An 18,651-nucleotide genomic window follows, 5' to 3' on the forward strand; every position below is an offset into this window, starting at 1 on the left:
TCCAGTGTTCGGTCCATTTATGTGGATTTGTTCCTTAGGTCATGTGGACTTCACGCTGGAAGTGGAGCGCTCCCTCAGGGTATTGGATGGAGCTGTGGCTGTTTTCGATGCATCCGCTGGGGTAGAGGTAAAAAGCAACGCTAATTTTACAGTGGAAACACTAGAGTAGTGCAGGATTCTCTGGGATTTTTCTACAGACATTTCTATTTATCCCAGCTGGCAGCTTGTATAAATTAAGGCTTGAGCTGTAATAATAATGGTTATCCATCAATCAGTGCAGGGCACTGTACTGAGTGCTTGGGAGAGTGCAATACAATAATAATAATTGTGGTATTTGTTAAGTGCTTACTCTGTGCCAGGCACTATACTAAGTGCTGGAGTAGATACAAAGTAATCAGGTTGGACACAGTCCCTGCCCCACATGGGCCTCACAGTCTTAATCCCCATTTTAAAGATGAGGTAACTGAGGTGCACCGAAGCTAAGTGACTTGCCCAAGGTCACACAGCAGACAAGTGGCAGAGCCAGGAGTAGAACCCAGGTCCTTCTGATTCCCAGGCCCGTGTTCCATCCACTAAGCCATACTGCTTCTCTTTAGGCATTGGTAGATGTATTTAGCTTACAGTCTAGTTGGGGAGACAAGACTGTAAGACATTACAGATAGGGGAAGCAGCAGAGTATGTATGTAGATAAGTGCTGTGGAGCCAGGGAAGGGGTGAGTTATCAAAGTGCTTAGGGGGAAACAGACCCGAGTTTGTTTCCTCTGAATAGGTTGGGGAGATACGGTAAATCAGGTTGGCGTCTTGGAGGAGATTTGATTGTAGCATGGCTTTGATAATGAGAAAGTGTGGTCTGTTGGATATGAAGTGGGAGGGTGTTCCATGCAGGACGGAGGATGTAAGCAAGAGATGGATGGCACGAGAGATGAGATTGAGACCCAGAAACTAGTTTGAGAGGTGTGTGGGTTGGGTTGTTGGTGGAGACGAACCAAGATAGGAATAGGGAGAGCTGATTATGTACCTTAAAGGTGGGTAGAGGAGTGCTTTTTTTTTTTTTGTGAGGAGATGGTAGGGCAACCTTTGTAGATTTTTAAGGAGTGGGTGAATAAATGGAGAACTAATTTTTTAGAAAAATTATCCAGGCAGCAGAGTGAATTCTCAGCTAATCTCTTTCAATGCACATATTCAATCTGTCACCAAATTCTGTCTGTTCAAACTTCACAGCGTCACTAAAATCCACCCTTTCCGCTCCATCCAAACTGCTAACACGTTAGTCGAAGCATTTATCCTATCCCGCCTAGATTATTGCATCAGCCTCTTTGCTGACCTCCCTGCCTCCTGTCTCTCCACTCCAGTTTGTACTTCACTGTGCTGCCTGGTTCATTTTTCTACAATACCGCTCAGTCCTTGTAACCCCACTCAAGAACTTCCATTGGTTGCCCATCCACCTCTGCATCAATCAGAAACTCCCTACTATAGGCTTTAAAGGCTACGGTAAAGTAAATAAATAATAAAGTAAAAGTAAATATGATTATGCATCTGCAAATCCCATGGTTCTCTGATCAGATTTCTGGGTTTTCATTAAAAAAGAAGAATAGAATTATCAGGTACCCACCAACCCAGGGATTATGCCTAAAACTCCTAAGTTTCACATGCACAAACCAAACCTCAAAAAGTCATATCTGAAAATGAGATGGATACTGAAGTTTGTAAATCTACAGAAGGTATTTTTCGGTTGCTTGTTTTCCAAAACTCACTTTCCGTTTTACAGGGATATTTTCAGTGAAAATGTTTAGAGCTTCATCTTTTTTTCCAGGTGTCATATTTATCATCCAGAAGAACTAATAAGGACTGCACATGTAGAAGAACTATATCTGAGGTGTCTGTTTGGCTTTAGATTGATCTTATATTAAACTTTAGGGGAGCTGGTCCATCTCTTCTAACATTCCCAGTTTATGGGAACCTGGGAAAGAAACTCAATCAAAACTTTAGCTTAATATCCAGTCTCGAGGTTGAGGGTGCAGAGTGGGTCTGAGCCTAAGGTGAACTCACTAACTGAGAAGCAGCATGACGTAGTAGTTAGAGCAAGGGATTGGGAGTCAGAAGGACCTAATGTCTAATCCCAGCTCTGCCATGTGTCTGCTGTGTTACTTCGGGCAAGTCACTTAACTTTTCTGGACCTCAGTTACCCCATCTAGGCTGTGAGCCTCATGTGGGGCATGGACTGCCCAACCTTATTAGCATATCTATCCCACTGCTTAGTATATTTCCTGGCCCATAGTAAATGCTTAACAGATACCATAAAAAAAATTGGGAGGAAGTTGTTCACCTTTTGAAAGGTGTTGAAAGATTTAATTTTTTTGAAGTTTATTTGGGGGAAAAGTTATTGTGTAGAGGTTGTGAGGGATTTATTCATTCATTCAATCGTATTTATTGAGTGCTTACTGTGTGCAGAGCACTGTACTAAGCGCTTTGGAAGTCGGCAGCATATAGAGATGGTCCCTACCCAACAGTGGGCTCACAGTCTAGAAGGGGGAGACAGACAACAAAACAAAACAACTCAAACTTTAGTATAGTGCTCTGCACACAGTAAGCGTTCAATCGGTGCCATTGACTTGACTGATTTCTTGGTTTATACTGCACCTGGCCAGTTACCATCCTCAGACCCACAGGAATATGATAAACCAGATGTGATCCTTACTGGTCATGTCCTGACTACCCCAGGATGTGATAGGCGGTGGTTGGAGCCATTGGAGCATGTTTCCTCAACTCAGGAAATGTGATGCCCAAGAGCACTGAGCACTAGAGCTTAACCAAAAGACTGTAAGCTCATTGTGGGCAGAGAACATCTCAACCAACTCTGTTGTATTGTACTCTTCCAAGCACTTAGTACAATAAGCACTCAATAAATGCCAGTGATGATGATGATAATCCGTCCATTCCCTGAGAATGGTGTGTTCCTGGATAGGGTGTGAGAGCCACATTTAATTGTATCCCAATGTGATCATAATAATAATAATGATGGTATTTGTTGAGCACTTACTATGTGCAAAGCACTGTTCTTAGCGCTTGGGGGATACAAGGTGATCAGGCTGTCCCACGTGGAGCTCACAGTCTTAATCCCCATTTTACAGATGAGGTAACTGAGGCACAGAGAGGTTAAGTGGCCTGCCCAAGGTCACACAGTTGTCAAGTGGCGGAGCCGGGATTCAAACCCATGACCTCTGAATCTTTTATTAAATCTGTTTTCATTTTTTCCCGTCTTTCCCTTAGGCCCAGACTCTGACGGTATGGAGGCAAGCTGATAAGCACCACATTCCCCGAATCTGTTTTTTAAACAAAATGGACAAAACTGGAGCAAGGTAGAGAAATGTGGTTGTCTTACATTTTAAAATGAGAAAACAAAAACACCAGTCTGGGGGTTGTTAACCAAAAACTTAGAAAAATACCCAAATTTTCCTGCCGAAGGAGACCTGAATGTGTTAGAAAACCCAAAGGACACATAATTTGGACAAGGATGCCAGGAGTGGACTGTAGAAGGGGAGACGCGAGGTGGGAGAGGTTTTAGTCTCTGGGAATTCAGTGGTGTCTGTTAGTAACGCAAATGCAGTGTTTAGTTGATTTTCTTTAAAATGATCAGTTGTAGTATTTGATTTTTGGCAATTTAAGAAGATTTTTACAAAAGAGGCACCCAAGGGAAGTAACCTTTTCTGTGCTGGAAACTTCCTCAGTCGGTTCTTAACTGAACTGGGATTAGATACCCGTTTAGTAGATTAGGTGGAGCTGATTTTTCCTCTCGGTGCAGGCCTGAATCCCTCCATCTGTCTCCTATTCATCATTGTTGCCCTCAAGCAGCGATAGTGCTTCCCAGGCTCTCCTGACTATAGGCTGCCTTCCCCTTTGTCTGGGCAAAACCCAGGGCCATCATGTCCTGCTGCTTGGATAGGGGCCCAAGAAGAAAAGGGACATGGATGATAATAATAATTGTGGTATTTGTTAAACACTTACTATGTGCCAGGCACTGTACTCAGTGCTGGGGTAATTACAGGATAGTTGGGTCCATCACAGTCCCTTTCCCACATAGGACTCAATCTTAATCCCCATGTTACAGATCAAGTGCCTGAGATACAGATAATTTACATGACTTGCCCAAGGTCACACAGCGGAGCTGGGATTAGAACTCAGTTCCTCTGACACCCAAGCCCGTGCTGGACTTCTCTCTGGCAAGAATGCACTTTACCTTGAAGGGGAGAGAAAATAGGGTCCTATGCCTTAACCGAAACTTAAATTTTTAAAAGCCGTTTCAGTTGGTCCACAATTTTTGGGGCAACTTTTCTCTTTGAGTGTAGGAGCAAAAGAGGGGTAGGGGAAACAGATTTTGGGAGAGACAAGCAGGCTCTGAAGAGTGAATGGGTCTGTAAGACCTGAATTAATTTAATTCTTAGGACTTGTCAGAACTGGGGTGAGGGCGGCTTTCACATACAGTTGGAATCTGGTGGTGGCAACGGCTCCCTTGGACTTGGCCCCTAAGATTTGTGCTGTGGCGTGGGACCTCAAGAGCCTTTCGATGACTGTGCTCTCAGTGTCACGTGAAAGCAGTGTTTTCAGAATTAACCCATAAATCCATTCATTTATTCAGTCGTATTTATTGAGCGCTTACTGGGTGCAGAGCACTGTACTAAGCGCTTGGGAAGTACAAGTTGGCAACATATAGAGACGGTCCCTACCCAACAACGGGCTCACAGTCTAGAAGATTGTCTTCTAACTCTGGGATATTGTGCTTAGTAGTATTGTATCCACAGTAACTACTCAATAAATACCATTGATTGATTGATTGAGTTGATAGAGTGGATAACCATTTTCTCTGATCATCACTTTATTTCTCCTAGTTTTGCCTATGCCATTGAGAGCATCAGAGAGAAGTTAAAGGCAAAGCCTCTGCTCTTACAGGTAAAAGGATTCATTAACCTCAGATGATCAAATTCGTAATACTGAGTTTTTCTGCTTCTAACTGAGACTTAATGTTTACTTTTCTTTCACTTATAGCTGCCGATTGGTGAGGCTAAATCTTTCGTAGGACTTGTTGATGTGGTGACCAAGGAAAAAGTGATTTGGAAGCCCACAGCTAATTCAGATGATGGAAAGCACTTCAAGCGAGAACTCCTCAGTGAAACAAATGATCCTGAATTGCTGAAGGAGGCCGGCGATGCAAGAAATGCTTTAATCGAACAAGTAAAGTAAATATGCCCAGTGCTTAAAATGACAAAGAGTAGTCAGATAACGTAGAAGTTATATAGTCCTTAGGCATACCAGTTTGAGGTTGAAATGCAGTTTTTTTTTTTCCTCAAGTCAGGTAGTTGCCTTCCTTCTGAAGAAGACCTTTATTTTGTAGCTGAGGAATACATTTGAATTAAAATTCCTGGACTTCACTAGTGAGGATTCTCACCCAACTGCACCATGAGTTTTAATGGGAATTCCTATTTACCGTTTCCTGAGGGCCAGCAACCTACCAGGATTATACACAACGTAGAATTGGATACAGTCAAGGCTGTCCTTGGCTCCCAGAGTTATCAGAGAAGTCATGGGAAGCCGGTTCTGTAGCTGGTCACCCTGGGCTACGCCTTTTTCAGTCAGAACAGTCAAATAGCCTCCATGAGCCAGTTAGGAGGGTGTTGGGTGGAAGTAAGGGAGGTTCTCCTCCTCAGACACCCTCATAAGCGTGTATGCTGTGATTACACGCTAATGATGGTAATAATAGTTCCCTCTTTTGTAAAATAGTGATTAGGACTGTGAGTCCCGTGTGTCCAAACTGATTAGCTTGTATCTACCTCAATGCTTAGTACAATGCCAAGCATATGGTAAGCGCTTAACAGTGCAAGAAGCAACGTGGTTCAGTGGAAAGAGCACAGGCTTTAGAGTCAGAGGTCATGGGTTCACATCCCGGCTCCACCAATTGTCAGCTATGTGACTTTGGGCAAGTCACTTCACTTCTCTATGCCTCAGTTACCTCATCTGTAAAATGGAGATTAAGATTGTGAGCCCCCCATGGGACAACCTGATCACCTTGTAACCTCCCCAGCACTTAGAACAGTGCTTTGCACATAGTAAGCGCTTAATAAATGCCATTAAAAAAACCCCAATAGAGAAATGTGGTGTTTAAGTGCGTAGTATATGTCAAGCTTTGTTCTAAACACTGGGGCAGATACAAGTTAATCAGGTTGGAGACCATCTCCACCCATTGGGCTCACAATCTACTTGAGAACAGGTATCGAGTCCCCATTTTAGAGAAGAGGAAACAGGTCTAGAGAAATGAAGCAACTTAGGCAAGTCATTCAGCAGGCAAGTGGCCGAGCTGGGATTAGAACCCTGTTCCTCTCACTTTCTGTGGTCTTTGCACTAGCCCATGCTTTGGACCTAGTCCAGCCCAGTCCTGTATCCAATCACTCTCAAGTTCAGTTCATCGTGGGCACTTTTTACACTTGTCAAAAGCATTGGATTTTTTTCCCCAAGTTTTTGAAACAGGACCCAAACGTTTGAAACTTTCTGTGAGATGCCCATGGCTAAGGAAATGGTTGAAAATAACGTGGGAGCCAGAGGCTTAATCCGTCGCTTTTCATTTCTCTTTTCCAACTTACATTTCCCTAACGTTTGCCATTTTAAGATGTGTTCCTCAGTGCTACATTGTTGCAAGATGAACTTATTCTTGCTAAAGAAACCTTGGTGGCCTGATTGCTGTGGGAAATCTGAAGCAGTTTCATATCACGGAACCTTGACAAACTGGAAACTGACAATTAACCACTATACTTTTTTATGGTATTTAAGTGCTTACTGTGTGCCAGGCACTGTACTAAGCTCTTGGGTACATACAAGCTAATCAGGTTCATTCATTCAATCGTATTTATTGAGCACTTACTGTGTGCAGAACACTGTACTAAGCACTTGGGAAGTACAAGTTGGCAACATATAGAGACGGTCCGTACCCAACAACCGGGCTCACAGTCTAGAAGGGGGAGACAGACAACAAAACAAAACTTGAGGACAGGTTTCAAGTCATCAGAACAAATAGAATTGAAGCTAAATGCACGTCATTAACAAAATAGAATAGTAAATATGTACAAGTAAAATAGAGTGATAAATCTGTACAAATATATACAAGTGCTGTGGGGAGGGGAAGGAGGTAGCGCGGGGGGGATGGGGAGGAGGAGAGGAAAAAGGGGGCTGAGTCTGGGAAGGCCTCCTGGAGGAGGTGAGCTCTCAGTAGGGCTTTGAACGGAGGAAGAGAGCTAGTTTGGCGGATTTGTGGAGAGACGGCATTCCAGGCCAGGGGGAGGATGTGGGCCCGGGCTCGACGGTGGGACAGTCTTTTAGACTGTGAGCCCACTGTTGGGTAGGGACTGTCTCTATATGTTGCCAACTTGTACTTCCCAAGCGCTTAGTACAGTGCTGTGCACACAATAAGCGCTCAATAAATGCGATTGATTGACAGGTGAGAACGAGCTACAGTGAGGCGGTTAGCGGCGGCAGAGGAGCGGAGGGCGCAGGAAGGGCTGGAGAAGGAAAGAAGGGAGGTGAGGTAGGAGCGGGAGAGGTTGAACACCATCCCTGTCCCATGTAGGACTCACAGTTTTAATCTCCATTTGGCACAGAGGTGTTAAGTGACTTGGCTACGGTCACACAGCAGACAAGTGGAGGAGCTGAGATAAGAACTCAGGTCCTCTGTCTCCCACCTATTGCCATCAGGGGGAACGTGGGCTCTACCCACAGCTTTCTTCACTACAAGGCCATCCTCACAGAAATGCTGGCGGTTGGGCAGCTTTATTCATTCATTCAGTTGTATTTATTGAGCGCTTACTGTGTGCAGAGCACTGTACTAAGCGCTTGGGAAGTACAGATCGGCAGCATAGAGAGACGGCCCCTACCCAACAACGGGCTGACAGTCTAGAAGGGGGAGACAGACAACAAAACAAGTAGGTGACAAAAACAAGTAGGTCATGATTTTCATATCTCAGGTATTCTGGGGAAAGATGCAGCAGGGCTGGGAGACATGCGCTGGTTGATTTTGAGGCCACTTTCAGGTGTGCTTTGCGTTTGGATTTATCACCACCCTTGGCTCCTTGCCCTGCCAGGAATCCCACACTATCATGCTCTCCCTCCTCCTCTGCTCACTGCATTTCTCATTTTCTCGTCTTCCCTTTCCTTTTTAGATCATTCCATGTCACACTTTTGAAACAAGATTAATGCAGTAACCGCAACCGAAACGGAAGTCTTCTAGACTGTGAGCCCACTGTTGGGTAGGGACTGTCTCTATATGTTGCCAACTTGTACTTCCCAAGCACTTAGTACAGTGGTCTGCACACAGTAAGAGCTCAATAAATACGATTGATTGATTAGAAGAAAAGCATTTTTAAAAAAATTGACATGAGCCCCGTTATTACTTTATGTGGGTTTATCTAATCCAAAGTGACTGGCAGTTTTCAGTTGTACTGGTGGTTGACTGCACTGCTTCTTCGATTTCTAAAATGGTTTCCTCATGCACTTCAATCAGATGTATTCATTGAATGCCTAGTGTGTGCAGAACACTGTACTAAGTGCTTGGAAGAGTTCAGTACAGGAGAGTTGGTAAACACGATCCTTATTCACAAGAGTTTACAGCCTAGAGTCAGAGTAAGTGTCTACAGTATTCAGCCTTGGTCATTTCTGAATGGTAGTAAAATTATCATCTATAATTTCTTTTGTAGATTGCAGATTTGGATGATGAATTTGCCGAATTAGTTCTGGGAGAATTCAGTGAAAATTTTGATTTGCTACCAGCTGAAAAGGTAAAATGTTTCAGCCATTGCCAGTTATTAATTTTGCTAATTTAATTTAGTCTGTCTTCTCTGGGACTTTGTGGGGTGGTTCTTTTATTTTGGGCATTGCCAAAAGCAGCTACAGTTGTTTATTTTAGTAATTTAAGAATTTACTGATCCTAAGTTAATGTGTCTTTACTGCAGTTCATTTCCACCAGTGACAATGTTTTCCTTGCTCGTTTGTAATTCAGTGAATATTTGTTCATGGAAGTATTGGTTTTTGCTAACAATACTAACAATACAGTAGTTAGTTTAAACTAACTACTGTGCTGTATTTTAAAAATCAATATTCCAAATATATTTTCTATTAAATTGAATGCAGTTTAGGTTGTGGTAATACGCTGGCCCTTGGTGCCTACCCAGGATTTCTATTTCTGCCCTTGCACTGCAGAAAGCTGTGGGTTAGGACCCATGCTCTTATGATGGTTTTAGATAAATAGAACATAAGTGGGTTTCCTCAAGCTTTCCCACTGTTAACCCTTTCAGGCACCTGCACTATGTTTGTCATCCCCCCCACTATTCTCATCCCTGAGCTCACAGGAGCAAAAACGCCCATGTTTTAGTAAGTCATAATGCGAAAAGGGGGACTAAAGGAGACCATCTAAACTGTGCAGTTTAGAATTTCTGCCAGACTGTCAATGGTATTTATCTAGTCCTTCCTGGGTACTGAGCACTACTAAGTGCTTGGGGGAAGTACAGACAGAACAGAGTTAGTAGACTTGATCCCTGCCCTCAAGCAATTTACAATCTAGCAGAATTGTCTGTTTCCTGCTCAATAGCTAGATCAGGTCCTGGATTTTCAAAGACGTATCCAAATTCATAATCTTCACAAAGCCTTCAGACTGTGAGCCCACTGTTGGGTAGGGACTGTCTCTATATGTTGCCAATTTGTACTTCCCAAGCACTTAGTACAGTGCTCTGCACATAGTAAGTGCTCAATAAATACGATTGATGATGACTTTCCTTCCTGAAAAGTCTCCTCAGACCCTGACACAAAGTCAAGTCCCAACTGCTTTCATTCTGTCTAGCAGGACACGTTGACTAATTTGAACCAACTGAAAGTAGAGGAAAGCATTTTTTTGTCCCCTTCCCCTTGAACAATCATGTGGTTTTCAGATTGATTTGGATGCCTTTACCATCTTGGAGCTTTTTTTTAAAGCTGATGGGGCAAACACATAGTATGTGTATAATAATGATGTCATTTATTAAGCACTTACTATGTGCAAAGCACTGTTCTAACCGCTGGGGAGGTTACAAGGTGATCAGGTTGTCCCTTTGGGGGGGGCTTACAGTCTTCATCCCCATTTTACAGATGAGGTAACCAAGGCATAGAGAATTGAAGTGACCTGCCCGAAGTCACACGGCTGACAGTTGGCAGAGCGGGGATTTGAACCCATGACCTCTGACTCCAAATCCCGTGCTCTTTCCATTGAGCCATGCTGCTTCCCCAGCTTGTATTAGTGCCTGGCACTTAACAAACACCATTATTATTATTAACCCACAAATGCCTTGCACACGTAGATGGAGCAGCCTAAAAGTAGATCCATATTCTGGTTTCCCGCATTTCCTCCAAATAGGAGTCTTGACCTTGGGGGAAGAGCGAATGCCAGATTGCCCCCAAACCTTCACTAGACCTTTTGTGAAACACTTCACGTCACTCAGGGCTGACATCTCTGCCACATGCCAACGGAGGATGAAAAGAGCCAAAGAGAAATGCCGACTAGGCCCCAAGTGATGGTCTGTTCCTGTTTGTGCAGCTGCAGGCTGCGGTCCGCCGGGTGACGTTGGCTCGCACAGCAGTGCCCGTGCTGTGTGGCAGCGCGCTGAGGAACAAAGGAGTGCAGCCCTTGCTGGATGCTGTCACCATGTACCTGCCGTCCCCCGACGAGCGGAGCCACGAATTTCTGTAAGTCAGAGGGGGATCGGGCGTCATTTTTGAGGCAACAAATTCACCGTTGGAAAAATCATGAATCTAAACCCAAAAGAAATGTATAAACGTTTTAAAGTGGTGGCAGAATTATATGTAAATGGTCCTATTCTTGGAGCATGGGACTGGAAACTCCTTGCGAGCAGTGTATATCATCATCATCATCATCATCAATCGTATTTATTGAGCGCTTACTATGTGCAGAGCACTGTACTAAGCACTTGGGAAGTACAAATTGGCAACATATACAGTCCCTACCCAACAGTGGGCTCACAGTCTAAAAGGGGGAGACAGAGACCAAACATACTAACAAAATAAAATAAATAGAATAGATATGTACAAATAAATTAAATAAATAAATAGAGTAAAAAAAAATATGTACAAACATATATACATATATGCAGGTGCTGTGGGGAAGGGAGGGAGGTAAGATGGGGGGATGGAGAGGGGGACGAGGGGGAGAGGAAGGAAGGGGCTCAGTCTGGGAAGGCCTCCAGTAAGTAAGGCCTCCAGTTAGTAAGTATATGTCTTACTAACTGTGTTGCATTGTACTTTTCCAAGAATTTCAGAGAAGCAGCGTGGCGTAGTGGAATGAGCACAGGCCTGGGAATCAGAGGACTTGGGTTCTAATCCCGGCCCTACCACTTGTCTTCTATGTGTCCTTGGGCAAATTGCTTCACTTCTCTGTGCCTCATTTCCCTCATCTGTAAAATGGGGTTTGAGACTGTTAGCCCCAAATAGGGCAGGGACTGAGTCCAGTCTGATTATCTTGTATCTACCCTAGTGTTTAATACAATGCCTGGCAGAGTCCAGTCTGATTATCTTGTATCTACCCTAGTGTTTAATACAATGCCTGGCACATAGTAAGTTCTAAATAAAGTGCTTAGTACAGTGCTCTGCACACAGTATGTGCATAATAAATACCATTAATTCATTCATTTATTCAGTCGTATTTATTGAGCGCTTACTGTGTGCAGAGCACTGTACTAAGTGCTTGGGACGTACAAGTCAGCAACATATAGAGATGGTCCCTACCCATCAACAGGCTCAAAGCCTAGAAGGGGGAGACAAACAAAACAAAACAAGTAGACAGGTGTCAAAATTGTCAGAACAATTAGAATATAGAACTAAAGCTGTATGCACATCATTAACAAAATAAATAGAATAGTAACTATGTACAAGTAAAAAATAGAGTAATAATTCTGTACAAATATATACAAGTGCTGTGGGGAGGGGAAGGGGATAAGGCAGGGGGGATGGGGAGGAGGAGAGGAAAAAGGGGGCTCAGTCTGGGAAGGCCTCCTGGAGGAGGTGAGCTCTCAGTAGGGCTTTGAAGGGAGGAAGAGAGCTAGCTTGGCGGATGTGTGGAAGGAGGGCATTCCAGGCCAGGGGAAGGACGTGGGCCGGGGGTTGACGGCAGGACAGGCGAGAACGAGGTACTGTGAGGAGGTTAGGATGGATTGATTGATGGAACTCAAGCCCTTCAGATTTTCTGTGTAATGAGGCCTGTGCCTTGGCATATCTGGCACACACCTTTCAGCCCAAGGGGTTCTGAGGAAAATGAATCCTCACTTTCTAGCCGTCGGTTCCCAAGGTGTTAGGAATGAGAGGTGGAGGTTCCTATTCAACGCAGGACCAAGGATTCCCTTCTCCCATGCCCCACAGGAGGTTTGGGGAGTGGACTTCTTACAGCTGCCCAGAGCCAGGAAAAGGGAATGCCCCATGTCCAGTAATGCCTAAGGGAAGGGGACCCCCCCGCTATATCTCGTGGCTCTCCCTGCCCTGAGCCTGACAGGCCTTAAAAGATGTATGGGTCTGGCCCATCAAAAAACAAAATTTAAAAGCTATTAAGTGACAAAGGACCAACACTGTCTTCTCTAGACTGTAAGCCCATTGCGGGCAGGAATTGTGTCTGCTAATTCTTTTGTATTGTACTCTCCCAAGTACTCTGCACATAGTAAGCACTCAGTAAATACCATTTCTTGATTGTCTCATTGTCCAGCTAATGATGTTTCCTTCCTGACCCCCAAAGTGTAGATTATCAGTAGTAGTAACACTTGTTCATTTCATTCATTCATTCATTCAATCGTATTTATTGAGCACTTACCATGTGCAGAGCACTGTACTAAGCGCCTTGGGAAGTACAATTTCATTCACAAGGCAGCACAAAGTGTTAACTGAGACAAAAGTAATGTGTGGAAACATGGCAAGCGGGCGTGACTTCCATTTTATTTTCCAGGCAGTGGTATAAGGATGACTTGTGTGCCTTGGCGTTTAAAGTTCTCCATGACAAACAGCGTGGCCCACTGGTTTTCCTGCGTATCTACTCAGGCACAATAAGACCCCAGTCAGCCATCCACAATGTAAACGGAAACTGCACGTAAGGAAAAGTATTTGTGGTAGAGTTTGTATTTTCATTTATGTTTTTTCCAGGATGTTTGTAGATAATCACATGTCTTTCCAGGGAGAGAATAAGTCGCCTCCTGTTACCTTTTGCTGACCAACAAATAGAAATACCTTCTCTGCCTGCTGGAAACATTGCACTAACTGTTGGCTTAAAACAGGTAAGTTAACCGTGTTTTCCTTCAGAAAGAATGACCTCCCAAGATTGGCATTGTAAATGTTTTTTTAATTTAACTTTAATTGATATAATAATAATGGTATGTGTTGCATGCTTACTATGTGCCAGGCACTGTACTAAGCGCTGGGGTGGATACAAGCAAATTGGGTTGGACAGTCCATGTCCCACGTACAATATTCAATATTAAACTGTTGGTAATAATAATAATTATGGTATTTGTTAAGTGCTTATACTATGTGCCAAGCACTCTTCTAAGCACTGGAGTAGATACAAGGTAATCAGGTTGTCCTATGTGGGGCTCACAGTCTCAATCCCCATTTTACAGATGAGGTAACTGAGGCACAGAAAAGTGAAATGACTCTCCCAGGGTCTCCTAGCAGACAAGTGGCAGAGCCGGCATTAGAACTCATGACCTTCTGAGCCCCAGGCCCATGCTTTAGCTACTCCACCATGCTTAAGAACTACTTTATTTTGACTTTGGCAACCTCTCGAATTTCTTCTGAAATTGAAGAGGTACCTGAAAAAGTTCACAGAAAGTTCTTAACCACATAGAAGCCTTCCAGGAACTTAAAACAAGGACTTTTTGTGTGTCAATTAGGTAAATAAATTGTTACTGCATTAAGATGAAAATATTATATTTAAAAGTGAAGGTAAAGAGACTAGGTAGCATGACCTATTTCTTTTTCCTGGTTTAATTTTTTAATTTCTCTGTAATTATTTTACTAGAAAGCACATTTATGAATTAGGATATATGACTTATAGTATAATTATCCTCACCACATCTGGACCAGTGATGGGGAGGGGAAAAACCAAAAAAGGATGACCACAGGCTGTTGTAGACTCTTTCTGCTTAGCAGATAGATTTGAGCTATTTCTCGATGAGAATAGCCCTTTCTGTTTCAGGGGTAAATTCATTGACGAGGCTGTTGTAGACTCTTTCTGCTTAGCAGATAGATTTGAGCTATTTCTCGATGAGAATAACCCTTTCTGTTTCAGGGGTAAATTCATTGACGGGCTGACTATGTTACCTCCAATTTAATTACTATCTTCTTTGTAGAATCTCAAGTATTCTTATTATCATAGTAATACAGTATTAGATTTGGAGCATCTTCTGGGTAAAAACTTTTTTATATAAAAAAAAAGCCTTTGAGGAGAAATTTGATGTGCTTTACAGACCTTGCACACAAGTATTTCCACTTCTAGAAGCAGCTCTAAGCCTTTCCAAAATAGTTGTGTTAATAGCTTTGCGGTTTGGTCCAACACTGGCTTTTGTGGCTGCACCCAGAAGGCACCACCCTGAAATCGTTCAGTCGTCGAAAGCCTTTGTTGTGGAAGATGATGAGTAGTGTTTGCTGGTAGTGCAATGTGAGGCCTGATGTGTGGTTTACTTTGTAGACTGCAACTGGAGACACCATCGTCGCATCCAAGGCCTCGGCCTTAGCGGCCGTCCGCAGGGCTGGACGAGATCTGAGGAAGAGCCCCAAGCAGAGCGGGGAAACGGAGAGCCTTTTACTGGCAGGGGTGGAGGTTCCAGACCCCGTCTTCTTTTGCACAATAGAGCCCCCTTCCATGGCCAAACAACCAGGTTATGTTATGTTGGTGTTGCAAATAGAGGTGGATGGCATTGGTGATGGCATGTCCAGGCTGTGGGTGTGTTGTGGGATTGTCGTCATTGGGTGGGAAAGCTATTTAACCTCAATTTCTTTGGAAATGAAAATAGGTTTTGTATGGTCCGTCTCTTTCTTCAGGGATTGGAAGCTGCTGAGAACCAACCGGGTGTTTTGGTTTTTTTCCTACTCATTCTTTCCGGTTATATATTTTTTTTATCATCTTTTGAGAGCATTCCTTTCCTCATTCACTCTTGTATTGCCTTTGGGGCTTCCAGCTTCTATAGTAGAAAGATGTGGTATAATGATTAGCGCATAATACGTGCGAAGCACTGGGATAGATCAGAGATCATCAGATTGGACACAGTGGTCACAAGTCACAACTGAAAACCTATGGATATTTTAACTCTGGTGGCCTTTGCTTCCGTTAGCCCCAAAGCCAGCAGGCCTTTAAGAAGTCTTATTTAGTCTGGGATAGCGACCTGATTGAAGAGAGCACCCACCTTGATAAGTTTACTTGTGCTGTTAATATAGGCTGGTTGCAGTTTTGAGGCTTGATTTTTAATTAATTTTTTAAAAACCTTTCTATTAGGGTGGCTTTCACTTAGAAGAACATACTTCTTTCTCTACTTTCAGTCATGGAAGTGGCCAGACTTCAGTTTCGGGAAGCCTGAGAGAGGTCATTTTGAGTAATCAAATCCTTCATCACTAGACTTGGCCTCCCTCCTTGAGCCGGAATGTCTTGCCGCTGACCTTCAGAGCACAGTGCCGCACATTTACAACTTGGCTTGTGTGGTTAGACCTTGGATGAATCAGTTTTATGATCTGTGGATTTAGTTTATTAGATTGTTAATTTAATGATCAGTAGTAATACTTCCTGGTTGTATTTGTGTTGGCTCCAGTCTCCTACATCATGTTTTACGAGCTGTATGTCTTGTGCATATGCTTTTTCATTGGTTTTTAATATTCTTGTCCCAAGAGCTATTAAAGTACAGTATCCGCCCTCACAAAGCCATAGAGTTCATACACTAATGAGGTATGTTAAGACGTGACTTGTGAACTAGGTCTTTTAGCCATGAGGAGACTTGACCTTTCTAGATCTTTCTTCCAAAATAAAGGGACCTTTTTTTAAGTGAACAAACCTTGATATAACTTCATTGTTATGTTCCAGATATAATGGCTGTTTATATTGCCCCAGGCAATCCTTTTTTCCCCCAATTACTGTCATTTATCACCACTTCCCCCACCCTCCTCTGGCCCTTCTGATTGACCCCCTCAGATTCAGATCTTGGCTGTACTTTTGCCACTTTTTCTCCCAGCCAGGGGCCAGGATTTCCATGTTGCGGGCTTGGCGATGGCATTGCCACATGAGTTTAAGAGTGAGAGAATTACTGTGATGCAACTCCCTCCCATCCTGACAAAGTCATCGGGCCCGACTGGCATTCCTTCTGCTGCCTCCTCTTTTCTTTGTCAGGTGTCAGTGCTGGTTTCTTCTGTCAGAGTCGATTCCAGTGCCCCTGGGTCCAGAGGTGATTGCGGCACCCCTGAGACCTGAGGTGATTCTGGCGCATGGGCATCCAGAGGTGACTCTGATGCCCCTGGATCCAGAGGTGACTCTGACGCCCCTGGTTCCACACGTGACTCTGACGCCCTTGGGTCCAGGCATGGCCATATTCCCGGCCAATTCCCACGGTCATTTGGGATGGCTGGAGGCATTCACCCCAAATGAGGTGAACATCATGTTGCCTGGGCATAACTGATGCTTTGTGGCCAGTTCCCCCAAGACTAAGGCAAGCATCATTCTATTTCCTGCAACTTCCACAACTGGGAGTGTTGGTCCAGTGTCAGTGCTTTGCCCTTCTTTCACTTACTGCCATTGCAAATTTAGTTATTTGATGAACAAGAACCTTTCTTCACCTATTTTGACCTGGGTTTTCATAACACAGAAGAAGGGAGAAGGAGCGTGGCCTAGTGGAAAGAGCCACGGGCTTGGGAGTCAGGGGACCTGGGTTCGAATTCTGGCTCTGCCACTTGTCTGCTGTGTGACCTTGTGCAAGTCACTTAACTTCTCTGGGCCTCAGTTACCTCATCTGTAAAATGGGGATTAAAACGGAGAGCCCCATGTGGCATATGGACTGTGTCCAACCTGATTAGTTTGTATCTACCCCTGTACTTAGTATAGTGCCTGGCACATAGTAAGCACTTAACAAATACCATTTAAAAAAACAAAACAAATCCACATTCATGAACAGTTTTTGTTGCCCTTGTAAGAGTCTGAACACTAAAATGTAAATGTAACAATATATGCTTATTCATATACAGATTTGGATCATGCATTGAACTGCCTTCAGCGTGAAGATCCTAGTTTAAAAGTGAGACTAGACCCTGATTCTGGACAAGTAAGCATAACCCCACTCATGAGTAAATACAAATGACGGGTGTTCTATCTCAACTTACTGCTAGAAATTTTGTTACTCCTATAAATTGGCCATTTCTGATCGTTGACATTTTTTTATTCCAAGTGGTCTCTGTCTCCTCTCTTGGCTGTTTTGCTGGTGTAAATAGGTATACTCAGGTACCAATTTACTGTATAGAAAACGTTGGAACATACCACAAATAGATGGACCAACATGTCCCCTACATCTAGAAGGGTATTTTGTTCCTGACTGTGCTTAATTCCTTCATCTTTTACTAGACAATCCTCTGTGGCATGGGAGAGTTGCACATTGAGATTATTATTGACCGCATCAAGCGAGAATATGGACTTGAGACTTATGTCGGACCCCTCCAAATAGCATACAGAGAAACCATCCTAAACTCAGTCCGGGCCTCAGGTAAAATGAACAGTTTCGTTCTCTCTGGTTCTTTTTGAGTTGTTTCACTTTAGAAAATTCCCAGAATAACCTCTCCCCTGACCCCAGTTCCTTCCATTCCCACTAGGTCACCCCTTCCACTCCCCCTCTCTCAGCCATTGTGTGTACTCCAGTAAGCATAGGCATACGTGTTTTTATGCTTTTGTGTTTTCACCTGAAGGTGTGATCTTGGTTTGCCTTCCTTTCCAATGCTTAAGTCTTTGAGGGCAGGGCCTGGCTTTTATTCATCTGTAATTTCTGGCAGTGCCTCAGATGGTTCTAGCAGGTGCTCAATAAATATAGCTTTTGGAGATGAGAGTAAATATGTGACTTGTTTTTTGAGCCCCACGTGGAACAGGGACCGTATGCAACCTGATTTGCTTTTACCCACCCCAGTGCTTAGTACAGAGCCTGGAACATAGTAAGCGCTTAACAGATATCTCTGTTATTATTATTATTATTGTTATTGTTATTACAGATACATTGGATAGAACCTTGGGAGATAAGAAGCATCTAGTGACTGTAGAGCTGGAGGTGAGGCCTTTGGAAAGCGAAGAGTCCAGATTAATCCCGGTCATTGAGTATGCTGAACTCATCAGTGAAGAGCTTCTTAATGACCTTCAAGAGCCTGTTGAAAGTGGAATTCATGGTGCATGCCTTCAAGGTAAAGCAGCTCGTCGTGGGCAGGGAATGGGTCTACTACCTCTATTATATTGTACTCTCCCAAGCTTTTAATACTCTCCCAAGCTTTTAATAGAGTTCTCTGCAATCAATAAGAATTCAATAAACATGATTGATTAAGTGTAAGGAAGTCCTGCAGTTAGGGATCCATTTCCCT

General features: G+C 43.5%; 1 protein-coding gene across 1 annotated transcript in view; it reads left to right on the forward strand.

Annotated features, from left to right (window-relative positions):
- Positions 1-18,651, forward strand: part of GFM2 (GTP dependent ribosome recycling factor mitochondrial 2) — a 37,515-nt gene that overhangs the window by 14,230 nt on the left and 4,634 nt on the right. The window contains exons 7-18 of the mRNA XM_038765917.1: positions 39-127; positions 3,271-3,359; positions 4,887-4,947; positions 5,044-5,229; positions 8,736-8,816; positions 10,604-10,752; positions 13,013-13,153; positions 13,238-13,337; positions 14,750-14,939; positions 17,284-17,360; positions 17,657-17,795; positions 18,292-18,477. Of these exons, the coding sequence (XP_038621845.1) occupies positions 39-127; positions 3,271-3,359; positions 4,887-4,947; positions 5,044-5,229; positions 8,736-8,816; positions 10,604-10,752; positions 13,013-13,153; positions 13,238-13,337; positions 14,750-14,939; positions 17,284-17,360; positions 17,657-17,795; positions 18,292-18,477 (1,488 nt within the window). The remainder of the gene's footprint in view (positions 1-38; positions 128-3,270; positions 3,360-4,886; positions 4,948-5,043; positions 5,230-8,735; positions 8,817-10,603; positions 10,753-13,012; positions 13,154-13,237; positions 13,338-14,749; positions 14,940-17,283; positions 17,361-17,656; positions 17,796-18,291; positions 18,478-18,651) is intronic.

The sequence above is a fragment of the Tachyglossus aculeatus genome, chromosome 23 (assembly GCF_015852505.1).
Source record: "Tachyglossus aculeatus isolate mTacAcu1 chromosome 23, mTacAcu1.pri, whole genome shotgun sequence".
Taxonomy (NCBI): domain Eukaryota; kingdom Metazoa; phylum Chordata; class Mammalia; order Monotremata; family Tachyglossidae; genus Tachyglossus; species Tachyglossus aculeatus.